This window comes from Acinonyx jubatus, chromosome B4, assembly GCF_027475565.1.
Source record: "Acinonyx jubatus isolate Ajub_Pintada_27869175 chromosome B4, VMU_Ajub_asm_v1.0, whole genome shotgun sequence".
Taxonomy (NCBI): Eukaryota; Metazoa; Chordata; class Mammalia; order Carnivora; family Felidae; genus Acinonyx; species Acinonyx jubatus.
Genome location: NC_069387.1, coordinates 93,371,505 through 93,394,879, shown reverse-complemented (window position 1 = coordinate 93,394,879; position 23,375 = coordinate 93,371,505). Strand labels below are relative to the sequence as shown.

The window sequence follows — 23,375 nt, the reverse complement described above, 5'->3', positions numbered from 1 at the left end:
TGGGGCACGTATACCAGACCGCTGGACCGCTGAATGTCTCTTGCTTTGTTCAATACCTTTTTCAAGATTCTTTGTCACTCTTCTTGAATGCGTCCAGGAGGCATGGGTTTTAAGATACACAATAGCTCGGGTCTTACAGCGAAATAATTGAAGCTTCATTGAAAGAAACCAGGCAAATTGGTTAGTATCATTCTCTTTAACAAACCTGGGAAATTTTAGACATTTGGCACTAGTAAATGAGGAGAGAAATACATTGCTTTATTTTTAAAAGATTTCTTTTCTTAATGTTAACATTGTGTTGGCCAGAGTATGCCTTCAGCCTGATTGCCTTCGGGGCCTGGGTGTGGGGTGGCATGTAAATAGAGGTGAATATGATTTACTTTGTTTGGAAAAGGACCAGAATGTAGAGGATGCAAATGTGTTTTTATTGTCATGGATGAAAGAAACAGTGATTCCACAAGGGCAACTGACTTCCATCCTGGCTGTGGCGTGGAATGGCTACTACTTAGCAAGATAGAATCCCCGAGATGTGTTTCTGATACTTTACATGTCTTTTCCTTTAGTTCTATAAATCTGTGATTCTTTCTTTTGCTGCTCTTTTGAATCTGTAAGTTCTTAACTTTTTTCATGTAAGGTTCTATGCCTTTGACATAGATATAAAGAAACAAGTATCCTGAGTACTAAAAGGTCTACCTGACTGAAGGCAACAAGTGAAGAAATTTCTCTATAAATGTGCATGTGTGTTTGCAAGAAAATTATAAGTTCTATTTAAACAGTATTTCTAAAATGAACATTGCTTCTCTGGGCACTTAAAATAAACAGCGGCATTCACACTTTACATTTTTAATCATTGAAATATGTAGTAAAATTCACAGGTTTTTTTTTTTGCAGGTGTTTAAAAGACAAAATAATGAATAATATGAGCTTATATGTATGTTTGAATCTCATTTTATAGTTTTCTTTTAATAATGTAGCTTGGATATCATAATAATACAATATTTACTGCTTTATCTAATGCATAATTAAGTGATGATTGAATCAGTTAGATCAAAAACCTAAAAATAGAGCAACCATAATAAGAACAAAGTGTTTTAAATGCTTACTGTATGTCTGGCTTTGTCTGAAGTGCTTTTAATGTATTAAATGATGAGGAAACTGAGGCCAGAGACATTACGTATCTTTCTTACAGATTCTCAGCTAATAATAAGAGGTGAAACCAAAATTTGGACCCAGGTTCTCTGGCTCCAAAGCCTGCACCTTAATTACCATATTATATTGCTGTGGTTGCAATATAATTATTATTACTCATTAAAACCTTCAAAGAGGATTCATCATAAAAATTTTTTTAATAATTTTTTTCTGCATTTATTTCAATAGATACTATATGTGAAAAGATCCTGGAAGATATAGTACCATATATGTATTAAAAATCATTATGTCCTCTTTACATACTAGAGAGATCTCATTCTGTGGCATCTGAAACTTTACAAATACTCTTATTAGACACTTGAACTTGAAGCAGGAAAATTTGACTTGGCTCAGTCATTATGAAAGAACATTCCTCTTATGTTGAGTTATCACATGATAAAGTCTAATATTTGGATCTTGACTTCTTAATCCTTAATTTCTCAATTTAGTTCTCAATTTTCATGCGGAGTTTTGGGAAATTTTGCCCTTTTTTGTATGGGATTATTAGCAATAGTGTTTGACAGGCACCTGTAAAAACTGATACTTTCCTTCTAAAATTTTATTGAGATATAATTTGTATACCATAAAAGTCACCTGTTTAAATGTGCAGCTCACTGGTTTTTTTTGTACATTTCCAGCCTTATAAAATTGATACTTGATTTTTTTTAATTAATCAAATAAAAACTCTTGAGGCATTTGAATGAAAAGTACCCTAAGACCAGTGAAATCATTAATATCTGTTGTGTTCTTTTTTCCCCTTCTCCAGAAATGTGTGTTATACTGGCCAGAAAAGAGAGGAATTTATGGGAAAGTTGAGGTTCTGGTTATCAATGTAAATGAATGTGATAACTACACCGTTCGAAACCTTGTCTTAAAGGTAAGAAAAAGCTATAACTATCTAAAAAGTAGATGATATGAGAGGATTACATTTCTACTCTGAAATTGTTTACCCCAATAAGTGCTGCAGATTCAATTTAAAATTTAATAATGTCCGGGCGCCCAGGTGGCGCAGTCCTTTGAGCATCCGTCTTCAGTTCAGGTCATGATCTCACTGCTCCTGGGTTGGAGCCCTGTATCGGGCTCTGTGCTGACAGCTCAGAGCCTGGTGCCTGCTTCGGATTCTGTGTTTCCCTCTCTCTGTCCCTCCCCTGCTTGCGCTCTCTCTCAAAGAATAAAATAAAATGTTAAAAAAAATTTTTTTAAGATAATCTTTTTTTTTTTAATTTTTTTTTCAACATTTATTTATTTTTGGGACAGAGAGAGACAGAGCATGAACGGGGGAGGGGCAGAGAAAGAGGGAGACACAGAATCGGAAGCAAGCTCCAGGCTCCGAGCCATCAGCCCAGAGCCTGACACGGGGCTCGAACTCCCGGACCGCGAGATCGTGACCTGGCTGAAGTCGGACGCTTAACCGACTGCGCCACCCAGACGCCCCTTTAAGATAATCTTTAAAAAATTTTTAATAATGTCAAAATCAAAGAGAAATTATGATCATTCCCTCATGTATTTCTTTGTTGTCAGTAACTCTTAGTATGTGGAATAACTAAATTAACATAAGTAGGCATTCAAGAAATTCACTAAATCGGATGTTGTGATCTTCTAATCTCTGTAAATAAAACATCCCTGATTTAACATTTTGAATGCCTTTCAAGGCTTGTACTAGAGACTTTATCACGGTTTGGCTATTTTCTTATTTTTTTTAACCGGTAGTCATTTTTGGGAGACAGAGACAGAATGAGAGTGGGGGAGGGACAGAGAGGGAGGGAGACACAGAATCCAAAGCAGACTCCAGGTTTTGAGCTGTCAGCACAGAGCCAGTCGCAGGGCTTGAACCCACGAACTGTGAGATCATGACCTGAGCCAAAGTCAGACACTTAACCGACTGAGACACCCAGGTGCCTCCCCAGCCCCGCTTTTTTTTTTTTTTTTTTTTTTTTTTTTTTTTTGTCACTTTGGTCTAAGCAGCTTTTAGTAAGGTCTGGAAACTGAAAGAGAAAATCTGTTCTTGTGGGTGGCTGTAGGAGGCAAGGCAAACCTGAAGTGTTGACGAGATCTTCCCAAACTCGGAGTTACGGTAATTTATGGGGACTTTCCCCAGACCAGATTATGTCATAGAAAAGTTATCTTATTTAAATTATGGGCAGCAGATGCTGAGGAACGTTGCCATGGTACTGTTTTCGCTTCTAGAGAACAATCATCTCAAAGATTTCAATCCTAGCTAGAGCCTCCCTGATGGTACAGAATCATCACACAGAAAGTATAGAAGCCGAGCTGCAGTGAAAGTTTTTTTGTTTTTGTTTTTGGTTTTGGTTTTTTGTTTTAGTTTATTTACTTATTTTTAGAGAGGGGAGGAAGTGGAGGGTCAGAGAAGGAGGAAGATAGAGAACCCCAGGGAGGCTCTTTACGGTCACCACAGAGCCTGACAAGGGGCTCGATCTCACAACCATGAGATCATAAACTGTGCCAAAATTAAGAGTTGGACACTTAACCAGCTGAGCCACCCAGGCACCCCTACACTGAGGGTTTTTAGAAGGGAATTCGAGATAGGAATTTCATTGAGTGCCTCCCCTGTGCCAGCTCCCCAGCCGGGCACTGGGTTTTGAGATGATGTGCATGGACTCTCACTCACTCTCATCTAGTGACCCCTTCTAGCTCCTTATTACCGGGACTCCTAACTGCTGTTAGAAACTACAACTTGGGATGAATGTAGAAATTCAAATGTAGGGGCCAAATGTAAGGGTAAGTGTTCCTATGAGAGTTAATATGTTTATCATCCCTTGTCAAGAATGTTCAAAGAGCAGGAAACATGGTCCATTCAGATTCCCTCCTGGCTTCCTTCGCATCTACCATTATGTTTATTATAACAAATTACAAACACCTATCTAGCATATGTTTCATACCCATTTTCTATTTTAAATATCTATTTCTCAAGACTGTCAAACTTTGACATCAGCCTATTTGTAGTAAAGTTTTCTCAAGGTGGAAGAGTACTCTTCAGAAATCTCCTAGATCTTTTTTTTCCACCCAGACAGAAGTAAGTTGCCAGCAAGCTGGGAGTGATAGAAGGCATTCAGTATTGTGGTTTGGATGACTTTTAGTTCCACAAGTAAATGAGGCATTTGGTGGCTATTGCTATTTTCAGCAAGGAAGTCACACCCAGCATGTGAAGCATTACTGGTACACCTCATGGCCGGATCACAAGACTCCAGACAGTGCCCAGCCCCTTCTACAGCTCATGCTGGATGTAGAAGAAGACAGACTTGCTGCCACGGGCCGAGGGCCCGTGGTCGTCCACTGCAGGTAAGGGGTAACCGTTCTTTCTGCCTAAGCAACTGTCTAACCTCTGTAAAGTCATCAGACAGATAGAAGTTGGGTTGTGCTTCCTGGTCGTGACTTTATTGGTAAACTAAAGATTTGTTGAAATTGGTTAACTTCTCAATGTTTGAGTTTGGATCAGGATGATACTTTACAGAACTGAAGCAGTATTCCCAGAACATTTAGGCAAACAATTACACAGTAGAGAAAACACCACTTCTAAATTAATGATTCCGGGAACAGGAGACTTTATTCAGGCCTCTACGTCAAAACGTACATCGATTGCTTTTGTATTGTCGGTCTCATGTACACTAGGAATGACACATTTTTCAAGATTATTAATGGATTTTTTGTTATTTCAAGATGGCACTGAACCATACGTGAGTTGGATCTTGATAGCATTTATTATTATGTCAAACTTGGTGAAACCAGTCAGCTATTTTTGAAGTTATTTCATAAAGAAAAAAAAACAGATGGAAGCAAATTTATGAAGTGGGAAGTGAACAAGTGGTAGTTCACCAAAAGGAGAACAAAGTGTTGTTACCAGAACATGGAGTATTGGGGGGTAGGCTGAGAAAAGCAACAGATGTCTATGGTGGTTCCCTTCCCTAACGTCTAACTTGAAGCTCTCCTCTCATAACTGATACCTCATTCCCCAGACTTTCCTTTTAGTGTGCCCAAACAAAAGCAAATAATTTTAAAGTTATTTCTATAACCAGCCATTTATACTTGGTCAAAATAATTTATGTTGCTTTGTTTAACCTCTTAAGCCTTGCAAGAAAGCTTTTGATGATAATAGTAATAAATAAAATTATAATTATTTTATTTTTTTAATGTTTTTATTTATTTTTGAGACAGAGAGAGACAGAGCATGAGCGGGGAAGGGGCAGAGAGAGAGGGAGATACAGAATCTGAAGCAGGCTCCAGGCTCTGAGATGTCAGCACAAAGCCCTATGCGGGGCTCGAACTCACAGACTGTGAGATCATAACCTGAGCTAAAGTCGGATGTTAACCAACTGAGCCACCCAGGCGCCCCGCTAATTATTTTAAATTATAACTTTAGTCTCCTTCTTTTTTGAGCCTTTATAGTTTAATTAAGAATGAAATTTACTATGTATCTATTTATCCAAAGGAGTCATTATCCAGTTTCTAGCATTAGGCCTTACCCTAAACTTCCCTTAGGGGTGAGGAAAGACAGCCTAATTGGTCATATTTTAGGGCTGGAACTGTCCCCCACCCAAAATCATAAAACACTCAGGATATCTAAAATGAACTAGCCATTTCCCCTATAAAACCAGCTCCCCTTCTGATGACTATTTCTAAGAATAAGACCAGCTTTTTTCCAGGCACTCAATATCTAATGTTGACAGTTATCTTTGGCCCTTCTCTCAACTCCAGCCTCAGTATCTAATCAGTCACCAGATTGGCTTTCCCTTCAAAGCTTCTCCCATAATCATCACTTCCTGTCCAACCACCCAGGTTCAGGCCCTAATGACCTCATACATGTATTTGAGAAGTAGTCAACTAATTGCACAAACACACCCCACTTCCCTATGCCCCACCCCCAGCCCAGCCTACTCACCCACTTCTCTTGCATGATGTTCCTAAAACCCTGGGTTTTATTAATCCTGGATCTGTGGATGAACTACAGGGGTCAGTGAACTCTTTGAAATTACTTTAACAAATTGGAGTACATAAAGTTATGTGAGTTTTTCTGGGGAATGAAAGTCCATAGTTTTTATCAAATTCTCAAAAACAAAACAAAACAAAACAAAACACAAAGCATCACTATTTTAGAGGATGAAGTTCAAACTTCTTAGTTTTCCATGTAAGATCATTTATAGGCTCTGATGAAGTTTCGGGGTGATGGTGAGGTGGTCCAGAGCTGATGACCAAGAAAGAATTCTTGAGACATCTGTGGTGCAAAAAGTTGGTTTTATTAAAGCGTGGGGACAGGACCCGTGGGCAGAAGAGCTGCGTGAGGTCACGACCGGTAACTCATTACATACTCTTGGTTTGGGAGGGGGTCAGGAATAGAGTAAGTCTCTAAGGTATTTTGGAAGCAAGGTTTCCAGGATCTTGAGGTGCTAGCTGTTGCTAGGGAGACTCCATTTATTACCATTTAGTAAAATCTCAGTCATGAGACTCTTCAGATGTATATTGGGGGCCATAAGCATAGAGTATGATTGCCAGCATATACCTTGGGGGAATTGAGAAAAAAGAAGTTTCTAAAGGAATTTTTATGCGTTGAAGGAGACTTACAGGATCCTGGGAGATGGGAAAATGTTAAGCTAAGATTCCCTTTTGCCTCTAGCAAAGTGTCATCATCTGAGGCAGCTGAACTCCTAGAGGGAGGTCACTCTGTTGGTTTCAAGGACTTGTCAATGGGCTACAGGCAGTAAAGGAATTTAATTTTTCATTTGCCTTAGTTTCCTACATCACCATGGCAAGCACTTAAACCCCTTTCCTTTTGTTCTTGGGTAGCTAGGAGTGTCCCAGGAATATCACACGCATTCCACCTGGAGTGGGGGAGTATGTTAGCCTGTACTTTACCCTCGGCTTGCCCCACGGTCCTTCATCAGGCTCCAGTGTGTCTGCCCAGTCTTGTTTCCCACTATCCCTCTAAAATAACTTTCTTTTCAGGCCAAGTTAGTCTACTTACTATTGTACATCATATATCCTGTTCTGCAGCCATTCTTTCCATTCTCGTAAATGGAATATTCTGATTCACAATAATCAAAATGCCCTCCATTCATAGGGTCCAGTTCAAATCCTATCTCTTTAGTGAAACAAACTCTTTATAGACTCTTTAACTAAAAGGGACCTCCTTCACCTCTGAATTCCTCTGCACTCACATTCAACAGGAAACAAGCACCAAATATGAGAAATAAATGCTATTTGAGTGCCAGGAAGGGAACTATTAATTCAGAACATGAGGACTGAAGAAAGCCTCTAAGAGTTGGGGTAATGTTGAACAAGATCTTAAAAAATAACCAACGTGTGTGGTTTTAAAGGGTGGTAAAGAGGGCATTTCTGACCAAAGGAATATCATTAACACAGAGAGAAAAAATGAAAAATAAAAGCCATTTTTTTTGCAAGGATTCATGTAAATGAAAAAAAAAATGGCACAAAAGGTACAAAGAGAAGAGTAAAAAGACCTAAAGCTTGAAAGTTAGCCACTTTCATATTGTGCAAGTTCACAAATTCCATGGTAGGGAGCTGAGACGTTATCTGTAACTACTGGAAGGCATCTACAGTCTTTGAGTAGAGAGTTATATGCTCAGATTCCCATTTTAGAAAGATGAACCTAGCAGCTGTGTGTATCGTGAATTAGTCCAGGAAGAGACTCAAGACTTGGCAACCATAATGAGATCATTGCTAACCATGAAGTAAGGAGGTGTCGAAAACGTGAGCACAGTTTATAGAAAGGAAAGCATGGATACCAAAAGCTTCAGTAGAGGTGGAAAATATAAGAATTGGTAACAGATTGGATGTGGGAGGTGAGAGAGGAGAGATGTTGGAGATGGCTCCAAGATTTCTAGGCTGGAAAACTTGTGGCTAACTGGTAATGCCATTGAGGGAAAAGATAATTAATTCTGTTTTAGATACATTGAATTTAGATACATTGAACTAAAGCCAGTGCAAAATAGTAACATCAAGAGTTCCAGCTAAAAAATGGAATGCTAATCTAGAGTTTAGGAGAAACTTAGGGAATTTAGATGTAAATTTGAGAGAAATTTGCATAAAGACTATTAGTGGTAGAAATTGCTGAGGAGGGCGGAGAGGGAGAGAGAGGAGGAATATGGAAAGAGAGTTAAAGGGCGTATTAGGTTGATAATTTACCAACTAAGGCAGATGAATGGGGCAAGCCCTCCTGGACAGATGGTGTTTTTATTCAACTATCACCTGGACATAAATGACTCAGAAATATGTGCCTCTGGCCACAGGCTTCTCCCAAACTGAATTGAATCTTCAGTTTTTCACTAGAATCTTCAACATCAGTCTATCCAAGACCGAACTCCTCACCGCCCCCACATCATCCCTTCTTCTAGAATTCTCCCTTTGTCTCATTGGCGCTTCCTTTCTTTCGATCCCCTAGATTCACGTCTGTGATGTGTTTAAGTCTTTCTCCTCCTTTCTAGTGCCTATACCTTACTTAAATTTAGGTCCTAATTATTCTTTGTAGAATAATTACAATGCCTTTTTCACTATTCTCCTTCCAGCCCACACTCCCTACTGCATATAACTCAATGATCACTGCACCAGGCCAGGTTAGTAATCTCAGCCTGAGAGCTGCTGTCACTGTTTTTACTAACCCTGGCTGCCCATTTCAGATTTAAACACCCTTTTAAAAGAATGTCTTTTATCTTGGGGAGGAGAGTGGGGGGATGGGCCAAATAGGTGATGGGGCTCAAGGAGGGCACTTGTTGTGATGACCACTGGGTGATGTATGGAAGTGTTGAATCATTATATTGTACCCCTGAGACTAATATTATATTGGAATTAAATTTAAATAAATAAATAATAGAATATATTTAATCGTTTCTCCTTTGCATCCACCTTTTTACTCTTTGTCTTTTCAGCGCAGGGATAGGTAGAACGGGGTGTTTTATTGCCACATCCATTGGCTGTCGACAGTTGAAAGAAGAAGGAGTTGTCGACGCGCTAAGCATTGTCTGCCAGCTTCGTGTAGACAGGTAAGTGTCCGCTGGACCGTGCAACAGAGAAGTCACTTCACACATAGCGTTATCAGCCACAACCTCATCCCATCAGTCTGACCTAGTAAACATCACAAGCTCCAAAGTCTTAAATCTCTGTAGAGACCTGTGTAAGACGCTTACGTATTCTTACATTAAAAAGCCATCAAGGAAAGTGTTATTTGCAACACCGACCATCAAGAACACAAAACTAAAAGCTTATGCTTAATCCTTCCTCATCTCTAACACAGGTATTTATGGTGTAGCTGTTCCCTCTCTGTCTTACACCCTTGTTCCCTTCTATTTACTCTGCATTTCCATTTGGCTTAACTGGGTCGTTCACCTTAGGATCTTGATTGTTTAAAAATGAGGCGTGTCATACTACCAAAAATCATCTTTTTTCTCAGTCTACTTTTTTTAATGTGAAAAAATGTAGATAACAAAATGTATCATCTTAACCATTTTTAACAGTACAGTTTAATGGTGATGAGTATATTCACATTATTGTGCCTCCAATTTACAGAACTCTTTCCATCTGGCAAAAACTCTGTACTCATTAAACAGCAGCTTCCTCTTCCCTCCTGCCCCCGGCCCTTGGTATTTTACTTAGTGTAATATCCTCAAGATTTATCGATGTTGTGGCATGTGATAGAATTTTCTTACTTTTTCAGGCTGAATAACATTCCATTTTATGTATACACTGTATATGGTTTATCCATTCACCCATCAATGGATACTTGGTGGCTCCCACCTTTTGGCTATTGTGAATAATGCTGCTATGAACATGGGTGTACAAGTCGTTGTAGAGATTCTTTTAGATATATACCCAGAAATGAGATTGTTGGATCATACAGTAATTCTATTTTTAATCTTTTGAGAAACTGCCATACTGTTTTCCACAATGGTTACACCATTTATATTCCCACCAAAAGTACAGTTGTCCCAACTTCTATACACCTTTGCCAATGCTTGTGACTTTCTATTTTATTTTTTGTTTGTTTGGTTGGTTGGTTGGTTGGGTTTTTTTTTTTTTTATGGTAGCCATCTTAATGGGTGTGAGGTGGGTGAGTTGTTTTTATATGGAGACAATTTGATCACCTTTGTGATGATCTGTGTTTATCTGTGTTGAAAACAAAACAAACAAGAAAGGTCTCTTCTTCCTTGCTCCACAACTAAGCCTACCCGGGTAGATGAAGAGTTGAGCCACTGATGGAGAAAGTACACAGATGCTCTTTGAGAACAGGCACAGAAAAAGATGCTGTACCAGCAGATGGATAGCCAGCCTCTCTGCTCTGCAAGTCAGTGTACTATTGTGGAAATGAGTTGTTCTGCAAGGCTGAAATACTGCGTTCTCTTCTTTCATTCATGCGGCAAATATTTATTAATTACCTCCTATGCCCAAGGCATCATTCCAGATGCTACACGTAGAGGACTCAACAAGATGAGTGAAACTTTGCTTTCCTAGAGTTTACATTCTAATGCAAAGAGAGACAGACAGACAGACAATTAAAAAAAGGAAAGAAATGAATGGGATAATTTCAGACAGAGATAAATGTTGTGAAGTAAGAAAACAAGAGGGCCATGGGAGAAAGGTCTCTTGGACTTGAGCCCTGTGTCCTCCTAAAAGTGCAGTTACCTCCCAAGATTCATTCAACAAATATTTATTGAGCACCTACTATGTCCCAGGTCCTTGGATTTCAATAAAAGATACAAAAGATTGTTCTAAAAATTCAGATATATGTATTATTTAAAGTAGGATCTGTCTCATAGTAAACCTTCAATAAATGTGAACTGTTATTATTATCTTCATTATTATTAAAATTATCAATACAGCCTATCTCTAAAAATTAAACATTCAGATCCCTCTGTCCAGATGAGGTTTTCCTTCCCCATCCCTATTATTGTTCTTATCTCTTCTTGAATAATAGCTTCAAGTCCTTGTAGGTGTATCTTCCCTCTCTTTTTCTTTCAATTTTGCCTGGCTTAATAGAGGCTGTTCATTACAGTGGTTAAAATTCTGGACTCTGGAAACTGATTGCCTGGGTTTGCATTATGACTGCTCCCATTTTCTGGTTGTGTGGCTTTAGGCAAGTTGTGAGACCTTCCTTTGTCTGGGGTCTCTCATCTGGAAAATGGAAGTTATACTTCTAGCCACATGCTCTTGTTGTTGTAAGGAGTAAGAGTAAGATTGTAGGTTCCTGGGGAGCCTGGGTGGCTCAGTCGGTTAAGCATCCAACTTCAGCTCAGGTCATGATCTCATGTCTCATGGGTTCAAGCCCCACATTGGGCTCTGTGCTGACAGCTCAGAGCCTGGAACCTGCTTTGGAGCCTGTGTCTCCCTCTCTCTCTCCCCCTCCCCTGCTCACCCTTTCTCTCTCTCTGTCTCTCTCTCTCTCTCTCTCTGTCTCTCTCTCTCAAAAATACATAAACATTAAAAAAAATTTTAATAAAATTATTTAAAAGAAAAGATTATAAGTTCCTGGCACATAATAAACATGCAATCACGTTTAGCCACTGTTGTTATCAATATATATAGCGAGAAACCTGAAGGTGCATCTATAAACTGAAAGTAACAATATATGCCTCACAGGGCTGCGGTAGTATAAAGATGAGATTACATCCATGACGCACTTGGTAGAACATTTAGCCTATGTTTCTAACGCTCTCTCTACCCCTCCCACTTCCTCCCTTTCCATACCCCACATATAACTGCTTCCAAAAATATTTTCTTTCTTTACATAAAATCAGCTCCACTGATGTCTCCTGCTTCTCTTACAATTGCTATCTTAGTCTCCTTCCATCTAGTACTGCCTGTCCAGCTGGAATAGGGTCCAATTTTTCACTCCAGACTCTGGAACCTACCTTCACCCAGAAGTGGGGCCTGCGTCAGAGGGTAGGGAATAGCACCGAGTCAGCCTGGAGCTGTTCCCACGGTGACCTTGATCTCTCCTGCTTTGTGCTTCCATAAACAAGCCTCCTACTGCTGGGGACCCCAAATCCCTCAAGGACTCCAGTTCAAACCCCTGTACCCTGCTCTCTTGCCAGCTAGTGCCAAAATTCCATAAACGCCAGATCCCCACATGGATCCAGGCTGACTCTGAACAGAGCTGATCTCCAACACTCTCTCTGAACCCTTTTTAGAACAACACCTTGGGTTTAGTTTGCTCATTTTGGAGGCTTTTGTTATTCTTAAATCTTGGCTCTTCACCTTCCCATCTCCCACCTCCTCAACCTGCTTTTGTAGCCTGACCTCCACCTTGATTTCCATTTCCCAGTCACATTGCCCTGTCAAATCTACCCAATAGTCCTCTAGCTTTGAATGGAATCACAAGTACATTTTTTAAACCATATCACAATGCCTCCTCTATCGGTCCCTTCCTTCCTAAAGCAAACGGTCAGAAATTTTAGCCTTGGCCTTCCATCACCACCAAGGTCTCCCCACAAGGCTTGTCTTTTTATTGCTGATAGGATCTCCAAAACATATCAAAGCTTCTCTGCTGATCCGAAGGCTCCCTGCCCCCTGCATTTGAATTCCTGCCAGTATGTATCTGGAAATCATTCTAACAGATTCATTAATCAACATCTCTTCTATACACATTCTTTCTGAGCAGCTGCTTCTGTGGTTTATGAAATGGATCCTTTCTTTAAAACCTTCCTCGAAACGCCTTTCCTTTGCCTGCCTTCCTTCACAGGATCGAAACAGATTTTCTTTTTCTTCTCTTCCTTCTGCTATGCAATCCCCTAGTTATTATGAAAAGCAAGACAAAAAAACTGCCTCCTTTCCTTCACCCCATCCAACTTCTTTTCCCCCAGGCTTCTTGCCACTTGCTTCAGTTTTCAATTGTTTTTTCCTGCCACACTTCATCTTTAAAATTCCAGTTTGTAGGGTGCCGGGGTGACTCAGTCAGTTAAGCATCTGACTCTAGATTTTGGCTCAGGTCATGATCTCACGGTTTGTGAGTTCGAGCCCCGTGCCTGACTCTACACCTCTGTCCAGCTTGGGATTCGCTCTCTTCCTCTTTCTCTGCCCCTCCTCTGCTCTCTCTCTCTCTCTTTCGAAATAAATAAATAAACTTATTTTTTTAATAAGTAAAATAAAATTCCAGTTTGAAGGTGATTGCTGCCATTGACCATATCATTAACTCATATGCCAGTAAAAGAGAAACTGGCCCCAGAAGATCCAAACACCCACCTTTCTACTCCTGTGGATTGTCATTCATCAGTTCTTCAAACCTTATCCCCAACCCTAGTTTCTGTGGCCACCTTTCCCTTCAGTCCTGAAACTGTCTTCAGACATTCCAGAATGCACTATTGACACTTGGAAGTTTTTAATCGTGGCCTCTCCACCATGGCCTTCAAAACACATGTCTTACATGTCTCATTTAACTCCCAAAATGAACCCAAAAGTAGGAAAAGAAGTATTCCTTGGCCCTGTTTTGTTCAATAAAGAAACAAAGAATTCAAGACATCAAGTAACTTGCCCAAGATCATGTAGTTAAAAGACTGGAGAAATAGACCTCTTTGGAATCTAGGACTTCTGATTTCTAACTCAAAAGGCATGACCTTTGTAGATTAAAGTAAACAGTCTTTTGGAATATGTTTATTGCAAAACTGCTTGACAAGAAGCATACCTGTTTGATAATGCTTTGCCAATTAAAAAAATGCAGTGGTACCATAATTTTTAAAACAAGGTCTAGTATGAATGAGAGCTGTTTCATGAAGAGATAGAGTGATATTGTCAGCAGTTGCCTTAAGAATATAATTTAAGGAACATAGGAAAGTTGCCTCATCCCAAAATGTCTGTCTATGGAGGATACCTAAAATATCTATGTATGGTGAATGTCTGAAATATCACTATTAGAGAACCAATCTTTGGTTAAAAGAATCATTCTTTTTTAAAGTTCATTGAATGTGGAGGAGAAGGTGAGAGTGACACCTTATGCTTTCTCAGTTATTAACCTTTATTTAAAAAAAAATATTTATTTATTTATTTTGAGTGGGAGAGAGAGTGCAAACAGGGGAAGGGCAGAGAGAGTGGGTGAGAGAGGGATTCCCAAGTAGGCTCCGCACTGTCAGTGCAGAGCTCGATGTGGGACTTAATCCAATGAACCGTGAGATCATGACCTGTCAGCTAGACCCTTCAGTCTAAACAATGTGATCTGTCCTTTCCAGCTAGAGTAAGGTAGCTAGAGAGAACATAACTCCATGCATTAGGAATACATTCAGAACTTAGTTTTGATGAAAGGGAATTGAAGAGAGGGCCCCAGAAGCTGGGTACTCCCTGCAGTGGAGAAGACTAGTAGAGAGCCGTGGGTACTGGGGAAGTGAGGGGCATGGAGGGGAAGCAAAAGAGCTTACAAGGGATTCCTTGGGCAAGAGCAGCTACCAGGGCCAAGTGCAGTATGAAAGTGTGAGGCTTCTTTTTAAAAAAAAAATATTAAATATTTCAAGATGGTGACAGCAGAGCATTAACCCAAGTGCAAGGTCCTTCTCAACATGGGGAAGAGGCTCGTGTGACCCAGCAGGTCACGAGCCCATGAAATTGACCCTGTGGTGGGATATTTTTAGAATGAATGTAGACAGGCCTAAATCCTGTGTCCACTGGAATGGACACCCAAGGTCTCTGCTTAGAGACCTTGGGTGCTCTCTGTTTAGTGCTCCTGAATCATGTATCATTCATTCAACAAACATTTACTAAACACCTTCTACTGTACATGCATCAGGTACCTAGGCATAGAAAGATGGATTCCTTAACAGACTTTTCCAGACTGTGTTTCTCAGGGCACAGTTTAATTCCTAATTAAACTATGAGAGCCTGCCAAGTGCCAGATCCTCTTAGAGTGTATGCAGGCAAAAATAAATAAATAAAATAAAATAGGCTCTCAATTAAATGTGAGCTATATACTCTATTTCTTAGAAGCCCTCCCCACATGGATATTCACAGTAAGTATTAAAACATTGAAGAATCTGGAAAGTCCCCCAGCACAGAAACCCATTTAACTTCCTTTAAGCTGTCTTTCATATTTAATTTGACATACAAAACTTTCCTCAAAGCCTATCTAAATGGGACCGAAAGAAGTTGTAAATAATAAATAGGAACTGTTCTTTCAAGAAGTTTGGTGGTGAAGAGAAGACAGGGAATGGCATAGGGATTTGAGCCATGGGTGGGGACCATTAAAAAAGAGCACCCAGCTGAGTATAATAAGGGCTACAAAAGACAGAGCCAATATATCAAGGGACTGATATTTTATGCACTGCAGCGTGCAAGCTCCACAGGACTTTCCCTTTGCTTTCATACTCCCTTTAACAATGACCTCTACCCACTGGTGATCCAAGACTGTGCACTGTGCATCTTTTTTTAATAGTTTACCCCCCACCACTTATGGGAAGTCCAGGGCACGGCCAACAGCCAAGAAGAAAGGCAGTGATTTAGATACTTCAAATGGGCTTTTTCCATGGATGATAAGAGTTTCAGCACGAGCATGATCAAACACCTGACTCCAAATGATGGTGATGTTGGTGATGATGACAATGATGATGTTGATAAATTACAATGCCTGATCATTGTTATTCAACGTGCCAAAAGCAGGCAATGTGTTCTGAGATCACAAACCTGCATTTTAGCAAGAAATTCAAATGGTCTGGTTTAGAGATGAGTGTTCTGCTGAATGGATGTTTCCATTGTAACAACGATGACAAAGCCATTTGGTAGATTCCTCATTCTCTGGCAAGACATTATTTTCATTGGCTTTAGGGCAACTTCTATTAATAGATGCAACAGTTCTCACTGCAGATTCACGAGTCTGTGATTCTCTTTTTAATAATACTTTTGAGCATATTTTGAACTAAATTAGGATTTCTTTTTTTTTCCAAGTAGGAGTTCAAATTCAGTGCAAGGCACCCACCAGTGTTTTATTTAGAAGTGTATTAATGGATCATTCCTTCATTCCCATAGCTTTCATTTTTAATTAAAAGATGAAGTCGGTATTGGACAATTTGGACCAAGCACTGGCTGAGGAGACGAGGCAGCAGGCAGCCACTAGAGTATGAGGGGCTGGAGGTCACTGGACCAGAGGCCAGGAAGCTTGGTACTAATCCTGGCTGTGCCTTAATTCCATGTGTGACCCCTTGTCCACTCTAGGCCTCTCTGTCTACATATGTAAAAAGAGAAATGAGCATATCAGTGGCCCCCCAACCTCTTCTGATATGAAGACCCCCTTTTATAAGAGTAAAATATTCCATGGACTTCAACTTGATAGTTGTACTTTGAAATCCTTAATGCTAATAAATTAATTTTCATTCTGTGACTCAAAACAACACCTACATGCATTTAAAAATTAGTGATGCATATGTGTGTGTGTTTATTTGGTCTAATGATACTGCTAGATGCACAGATGGGTTTGAGGACCCTTCCAATAAATGCCTTTTCCATCTTGGGATTCAGTGATTGGGAAGTGATCATCTAGCTCTCTAAACTCCCTTTCAACTATTGCATTCTTTGAGTCTTTGAACCTTGTTTCTGTAGAGAACAATGGAACGGCATTAACAGACAATCATAACATTTGCCAAACACCTACTAGGAAAGGGATGATTTAAAAGAAACATGGTCAAATATTGTACAAATCTCTCAGTCTTCGGGGGGAATCCAAGACCTAAAAAGAGTGAATGGTATATCCAAAGTCACATAACAAATTTTGACTGTCTTTTTTTTTTAAACATTCTGAACTGAACTTCCAGTTTTTCTCTAATTAGGCTAAATTCTGGATTTGTTTGGTTCCCAAAACACTGTTGTTTTCTGGAGTGGGAGACTAAATTGGGTTAAATGCAAATTGAGAGGAAGTTCACATTCTAATCCTGCCTTTGACGATGACCCTGAACTAGATGCTGTATAAACCAGGGAAAATTGTTTATCTCTGATGGTTTCAGTTTAGATCATTATTGATATCTGAATATGATAAATACAATGAACTTTCTATTGACCAGCATGACAAAAAAGGATTTTGTTTAGTCATATTTTTCTGTTAATAGAAGTTACCATACATACATAGGTCAACAATTTTCAAAACTTATGGTGAAAAAAAGGACCCATAGCATTGGCACTAAATTGAGCCCAATGTAATCATGTTTTATTAGTTAGACATTCCATATCTTGCTTAAATCTTCTAACCTTAAATATCACTAAATTGTTGTGTCTATACCATCTAAAGAACTTTAGTTGCTGTTAAAGCTAAACCAACCAGGTTTTACCATATTTAGCTCCTGCCGCAAGAAATTCATTTAGGCTTGTGTGTGCCGAGGTTTTGCAGTATGACATAGTGAAAGGCCATTTACACAGTAAGTATGAGAAATACACCTGTTCCTTTAAAAAACAGTAACAATCCTTAGAAACAAAATGGCCCAGGAAACTCAGGAGGCTCCCAGGTAGCTCAGTCAATTGTGCACCTGACTCTTGATTTCGGCTCGGGTCATGATACCAGGGTTGTGGGATTGAGCCCTGCATCAGGCTCAGCGCTGAGCCTGCTGAAGATTCTCTCTCTCCCTATGCCCTTCCTGTACTCGCTTGCATGGGCATACTCTCTCTGCCCCCCTCTCTCTCTTTCTAAAAAACAAATAAATAATTAATTTAAAAATAATAAAAATTTTTTAAAAACTCAAAAAATGCCTCCCATGCACATAGAAAATGACTCAGGAACAATATGTGGCCATCAGAAGACATCTAGGCAAGGATGAAAGGAACATGTTCCTTCGCAGGTTAACCTCGAACAACTTCTTCCTCATCATATTTCTCTTAATCTCATTTGGCACCTTTGGACACTGGAAGAACTTGAAAACAGAATTTGGGAAGTGAAGCACATAAAATAATATGCAGTCCCAAGGCTTTTTTCTTTTCTTTTTTTTTTTCTTTTTTTTTTTTTTCCTTCCCCAGAAACAGGAAACAATCTGTCTAATCCTCCTTTTAGAGAGTCAGTGGTGAAATCTGCTGTTGTCTTTGTACATCCTTACCTTGGAGGCCTTAAACTGGAATGACATCCAAAAACCTTGCTTGTGGCTTCCCAGACAGGATAGAAAAGTGCTTCCAGTGTGCGTCATATCATTGTTTAAATGTTTTGATTAATCACTTTAGTGTGATGATTTTCTTTCTTTTTTTTTTTTTAAACTCTAACAATCCAAGAGGAGGAATATATAAGCCATCAGTTTCCTAGGCTAATATGTGTCCCCAAAGTATTATTTGTTTCCAAAACTTGTTGAAAATAATTCCAAAGCTAAAATTTCCACCTGTTCATATAATTTTTATCAACCCTACCCTTACATTTCTCCATATCTCTCTGCATTCCCGACTCATTCCAAAGTTCCCATAAATTAGTGGATTTCAAAGATCTCATTTGAAGATCAGCAATTGAACATTTTGGTTTACTTCTTTTAAGGAAACTTAAGGATAAAGCCCCAGGGACTGGTATGGACTTATTTACTTGACATCACAGTTTCTGAGACTGTAACAAGAGGTCCTCTTAAAGAACACATTATGCCAAATGAATCTCCCAAGTGGTTGCCAGGACAACCTTTTCCTCCTTCTCAGCTTAGAGCTAATTGAGTATTAACCTGGGTGTTCAGAAGAAAATTGGTTAATTTTCAGGGAAAAAATGGAATTTAAGATATGCTAAAGCATCGAATTATGACTGAATTATCGTTGGGTCTGTGCTGGCTTTTATGCCCTACACATACTTTGGAACACAGCTACTCCAGAGAAAATGTCTATGTCAAAATATCTGCTCAGAATCAGAACATTTATGTTTAAATTCTCCCTCCTGATACGATATAAAGGACACGGGGGAAAACCTTTGTTCAAGACACCTGAGTTACAGCAGCAGACATTAGCCTGGCTTGACTCACGCCCAAGCTGTCGAAGCTTTACCCATGAGGCACATTAACATCCACACCTTTTGTTCTAAATTTACTGTACCAAACTTTACCAAAAGAATTCCAGATTCAAAAATAATAAAAAGCCAAGGAGCGTAAGTTCCATTGTTAGCCCAGAAGTGAGTCACCGCTGCAGAATTTCTTCTGTCTACTGATTAGACCGGATACGCGCTGGGCGGTGCAGCAGGAAAGGCTGTTGCTGTCTGTATGTGTGAGTTAATAGTCACAAAAGGTCACAATTTTAACATGTGAAAAACCAAATCTCTCTCCTGGGCATCTGGGTTGGTTTTTTTCAACACACCCTCTTAGTAGCAAAGGGAAAAAACGACATTGCTTTTCCTTCCAACCTGAGTCTACCCCCAGCTGACACAGCTACGTGCTTCCCTGCATGGAGACAGAAGACACTGGTTTTTGTGTTTGGTGGGGCTGATGTGATATGAGACGTTTGACATTTCTAGAGGGCGGTATACGTCAGAGGCAGGCAACCAATACCACTTCTGTGATAAAAGGAATGACTTTCTTCCACAGCATGGAACGGGACAGAATTAGGGTGAACAAATAATTGATCATCCAGACCAAGGCACTCTTGTCAGTGAAGGGTGGCTATATTAGCAATTACACAGGACAAGAAGAGTGGACCAGGACTATCCCAAGCAAACCAGACGCATGATCACCCTAGGCACCGGGTCAGCTAAGCACTTACCAGAAGAATAAGAAAAATAATATGTAGCATTTATTTAGTACTCACTAAATAACAATCACTGTGCTAAGCGTTTTATGTATTACCCAGTTTAAACCTTGCAAAACTTGAAAATTTACTAGGTAAATACGGTTTGCCAAGCCAGCGGTTTTCAAACTTTTTTGGTGAACAATAGGAAACAAAATAATGGAAAGACAAAATCTTCCACAGAACACCAACATTGAAAGCCAATTAAAAAATAAATAAAATAGGGGCGCCTGGGTGGCTCAGTCGGTTAAGCATCCGACTTCAGCTCAGGTCATGATCTCGCGGTCCCTGAGTTCGAGCCCTGCGTCGGGCTCTGGGCTGATGGCTCAGAGCCTGGAGCCTGCTTCTGATTCTGTGTCTCCCTCTTTCTCTGCCCCTCCCCCGTTCATGCTGTGTCTCTCTGTCTCAAACATAAATAAACGTTAAAAAAAATTAAAAAATAAATAAATAAAATAAAATAAAATACACAACTGCCTTGGTCAAAACCAGGATTAGGAGCTAGTCCTAAAACCCAAGCCCCTCCTCCACCCTGCCATGGCCCCTCAGGCACCACCGCAGAACCGTGGGCTGTTAAGAATTGTGCGAAGAGCCTCTGTCTAGAGATTGATAATGGTCTGACTAATTTAATCCTCACAATCTGCTGAGGTTTGTCATTAGTGTCATTTTTAAGCGAAGAAAGCCCAGCTGGGAAGGATCATACAGTGAGGAGATTCAAAAGCAAGGATTCAAACGTGAATCTGTCAGACTCCAAGCCCACTCCTTTACATGCCATTATCTGCCTCTACTGTAGCAGACTTCTAGGCTGGTCAATATTTAGAAACATATTTGGACCTTTCCATCTCGGCTTGCCCAACCAGGGCAATACTGTGTTCCCTGCCAGGTGTATTCTGAGTTTTCCAAGGCCTTCAGAGGTCCCATCCCAGAGCCTTTCAGGCAGTCCTATTCCACCAGATACCAGCAAAGTGTAACAATAACAACAACGATAGCTAGCAGCTTGGCATCTGTATGTGCTCTGCTGTGCGCGGAGCATCTTGAATGGATTGTCCCGTTGCTTTCTCACAACAATGCTACGAGGTAGACACCATTATGTTATTACCTCATCATTTTGCAGATGAGAAAACTGAGTACTGCAAAGATTATGTAGTAAGGTAAAGCAGATAGTAAGTGTTGGAGAAAGGATTTGTCTCGACAACAGTGTATGGTGTCTTCTTCTGTCTTAACACACTTTAGTCCCTACGGGCGATGAACCTGACACCTTGGTATTCCAAACCTTTCAGAGCCACAGTCACTTTCATAACTCACTGGTCCCTTTGCCCCATTTTCTTGGGGCTTTTTTTCCCCCACTCTTTTTTGGTAAACTAATTCCTGCTCTGGCAGTAGGTATTGAACCTTGTTTGTTTTTGATCTGGGAACTGGAACTCTGGGAAGTAGCTTCGTACCTAAAGAAGATTCTCCAGGAGACATGATGCTTTAAAACAATGTATTAAGTAATGGTGGGGCATGCTGCCTGATTCACAATGGTCCATCTATTTTGGGCCCCATAGGCCTTCTCCACTGAAGCATCATATTGATCAGCATGGAAGTCTTTTAAAATCCACCTTGGTTGATCCACCCCTAAATGTTTATTTGTTTATTTTGAGAGGAAGGGCAGAGAGAGAAGGAGAGAGAGGATCCCAAGCAGGCTCCATGCGGTCAATGCAGAGCCCATCAGGGGGCTGGATCCCACAAACTGTGAGATCATGACCTGAGCTGAAATCGGGAGTTGGAAGCTCAACCAGCTGAGCCATCCAGGTGCCCCCAGTGCCTGCTCTTTAAAAGGGAGTTGGAGGATGATTTTTAAAGAAATGAAAAGAGCATCCCTGCTTCTTACCTTCAAAGACCAGCATGTGTTTTAAACTTTACATCAGTGGTTGGGGGGTGGGGGTGGGAAACACCTCAGGGGTTCATTAAGTTGAGTGCCCAACTTCGGCTCAAGTCATGATCTCATGGGTTCATGAGTTCATACCCCACATCGGGCTTGCTGCTGTCAGCGCAGAGCCCAGTTCAGATCCTCTGTTTCCCTCTCTCTATGCCCCTCCACTACTCACACTCTCTTTCTCAAAAATAAATAAAAACATTTTTAAAAAATACTTTAAACTGTACATCACTGTATGGATCCAGACTTCAGCAAGTCCATCTAGCCCTGTCTGACCTGAAAGGTACCTAACAACCAAGTCAGAGCTCTCCTAGAGGATGAACTATTACAGAGCTCTCCTGAGGGTTCTGTATAATCTAGCATTATTCACTTATCGTATAACTGCATTTTGCATGCAGGCACTACATTAGCTTCTTGGGTATTATTTTTACCGTGGCTAATCTATAAAAAGACTGTGTAAAATCTGCACGGTAATCCTAAATTTTAAATTCTTACAAAAATCAACAGAGTATTCTATATTCCAATATATGCAATTAGATATTTACCAAATATTTTCAGAGATAATTGTGATGAGTTCCTGAATTTGAGCCAGACTCCAGTGAATGCATCCTGCAATGCCCTTTGCCTTCTTTTAGCTCAGAGTTTATCTGCTTTCATATGACATGAAAATAGCATGGCCTGAGTAATCTACATGACAGGCATTCACTTAAGACTAGGAAGTACTTTTCATTGTTGCAAATATGAGAAGGCTATAACATTATGCCTATCTTTAAAGGACCTACAACTTAGTTAGAAACAATTTTGGAATGGGATAGACAGTATATCACATGATATCAAATTACTTATAATAAAGACCCCACCTTGGCCCGGTCTTTTCCTCCTCCATTATGAATGACAGTTAAAAAGAAATAAAGCATGCTTCTTAAATATCTGGAAGACATAATGCTGGGAGTAAGAAACAAAAGGTTAATATATTGAATGATAGAAATCATGATGACAGTAAATAAAAACTTTGTGCTGAAACCAACAAGTTGAAATTAATAGGACTGATTAGAAAATCCTGTACTTAGTTTCAAAAAGTCAATAGCTTAAGTACAGGATGAGAGCAAACTGTAACTTTCACACTCAAAATTAAAACAAACAAACAAAAAAAAAATCCTGCAGACTTCATAAGCCCAAACCTTCCCTCAATATCTTAAAAGTGTTGTTGGGCACCAGGCACCAGATGGGTACCATGAGATCTTATCATCTGATGTACCTGCAAATGCAAGCTCATTGGCCTATGACATGCAGCTGAAAGGAGAAAATATTCCCAGTGACTAGATCCTGTCGGGAGTAGACACAACACTGTAAGAAGGTCATCTTTGATAAAATGGCCTATAGACGAAGGAGACTAGATTGGTGGGTGACTGGGAAACCGAACTTTATAGAAATATTGAGGGACCACAGGATGTTTAGTCTAGAGAAGAAAAGATTACGGGACTTTGATGGTTGTTTTCCAGCATTTAGAAAGCTATTGTGTGACTACGAGAGGGAGTCTTTAGACGTTTTTTGGGGTTATTTCAGTTCAACCAATGGGGTGAAAGTTAGATAGGAGCAGATTCATTTTCTCTCT

The 23,375-nt window shown here is 39.9% G+C and overlaps 1 protein-coding gene across 3 annotated transcripts in view; it reads left to right on the top strand.

Moving 5' to 3' along the window:
- PTPRR (protein tyrosine phosphatase receptor type R) overlaps positions 1-23,375 on the top strand; it is a 241,745-nt gene that overhangs the window by 214,696 nt on the left and 3,674 nt on the right. For all 3 annotated transcript variants that reach the window (XM_027071251.2, XM_053226493.1, XM_053226494.1), the window contains 3 exons: positions 1,955-2,065; positions 4,331-4,488; positions 9,087-9,200. In XM_027071251.2, the coding sequence (XP_026927052.1) occupies positions 1,955-2,065; positions 4,331-4,488; positions 9,087-9,200 (383 nt within the window). The remainder of the gene's footprint in view (positions 1-1,954; positions 2,066-4,330; positions 4,489-9,086; positions 9,201-23,375) is intronic.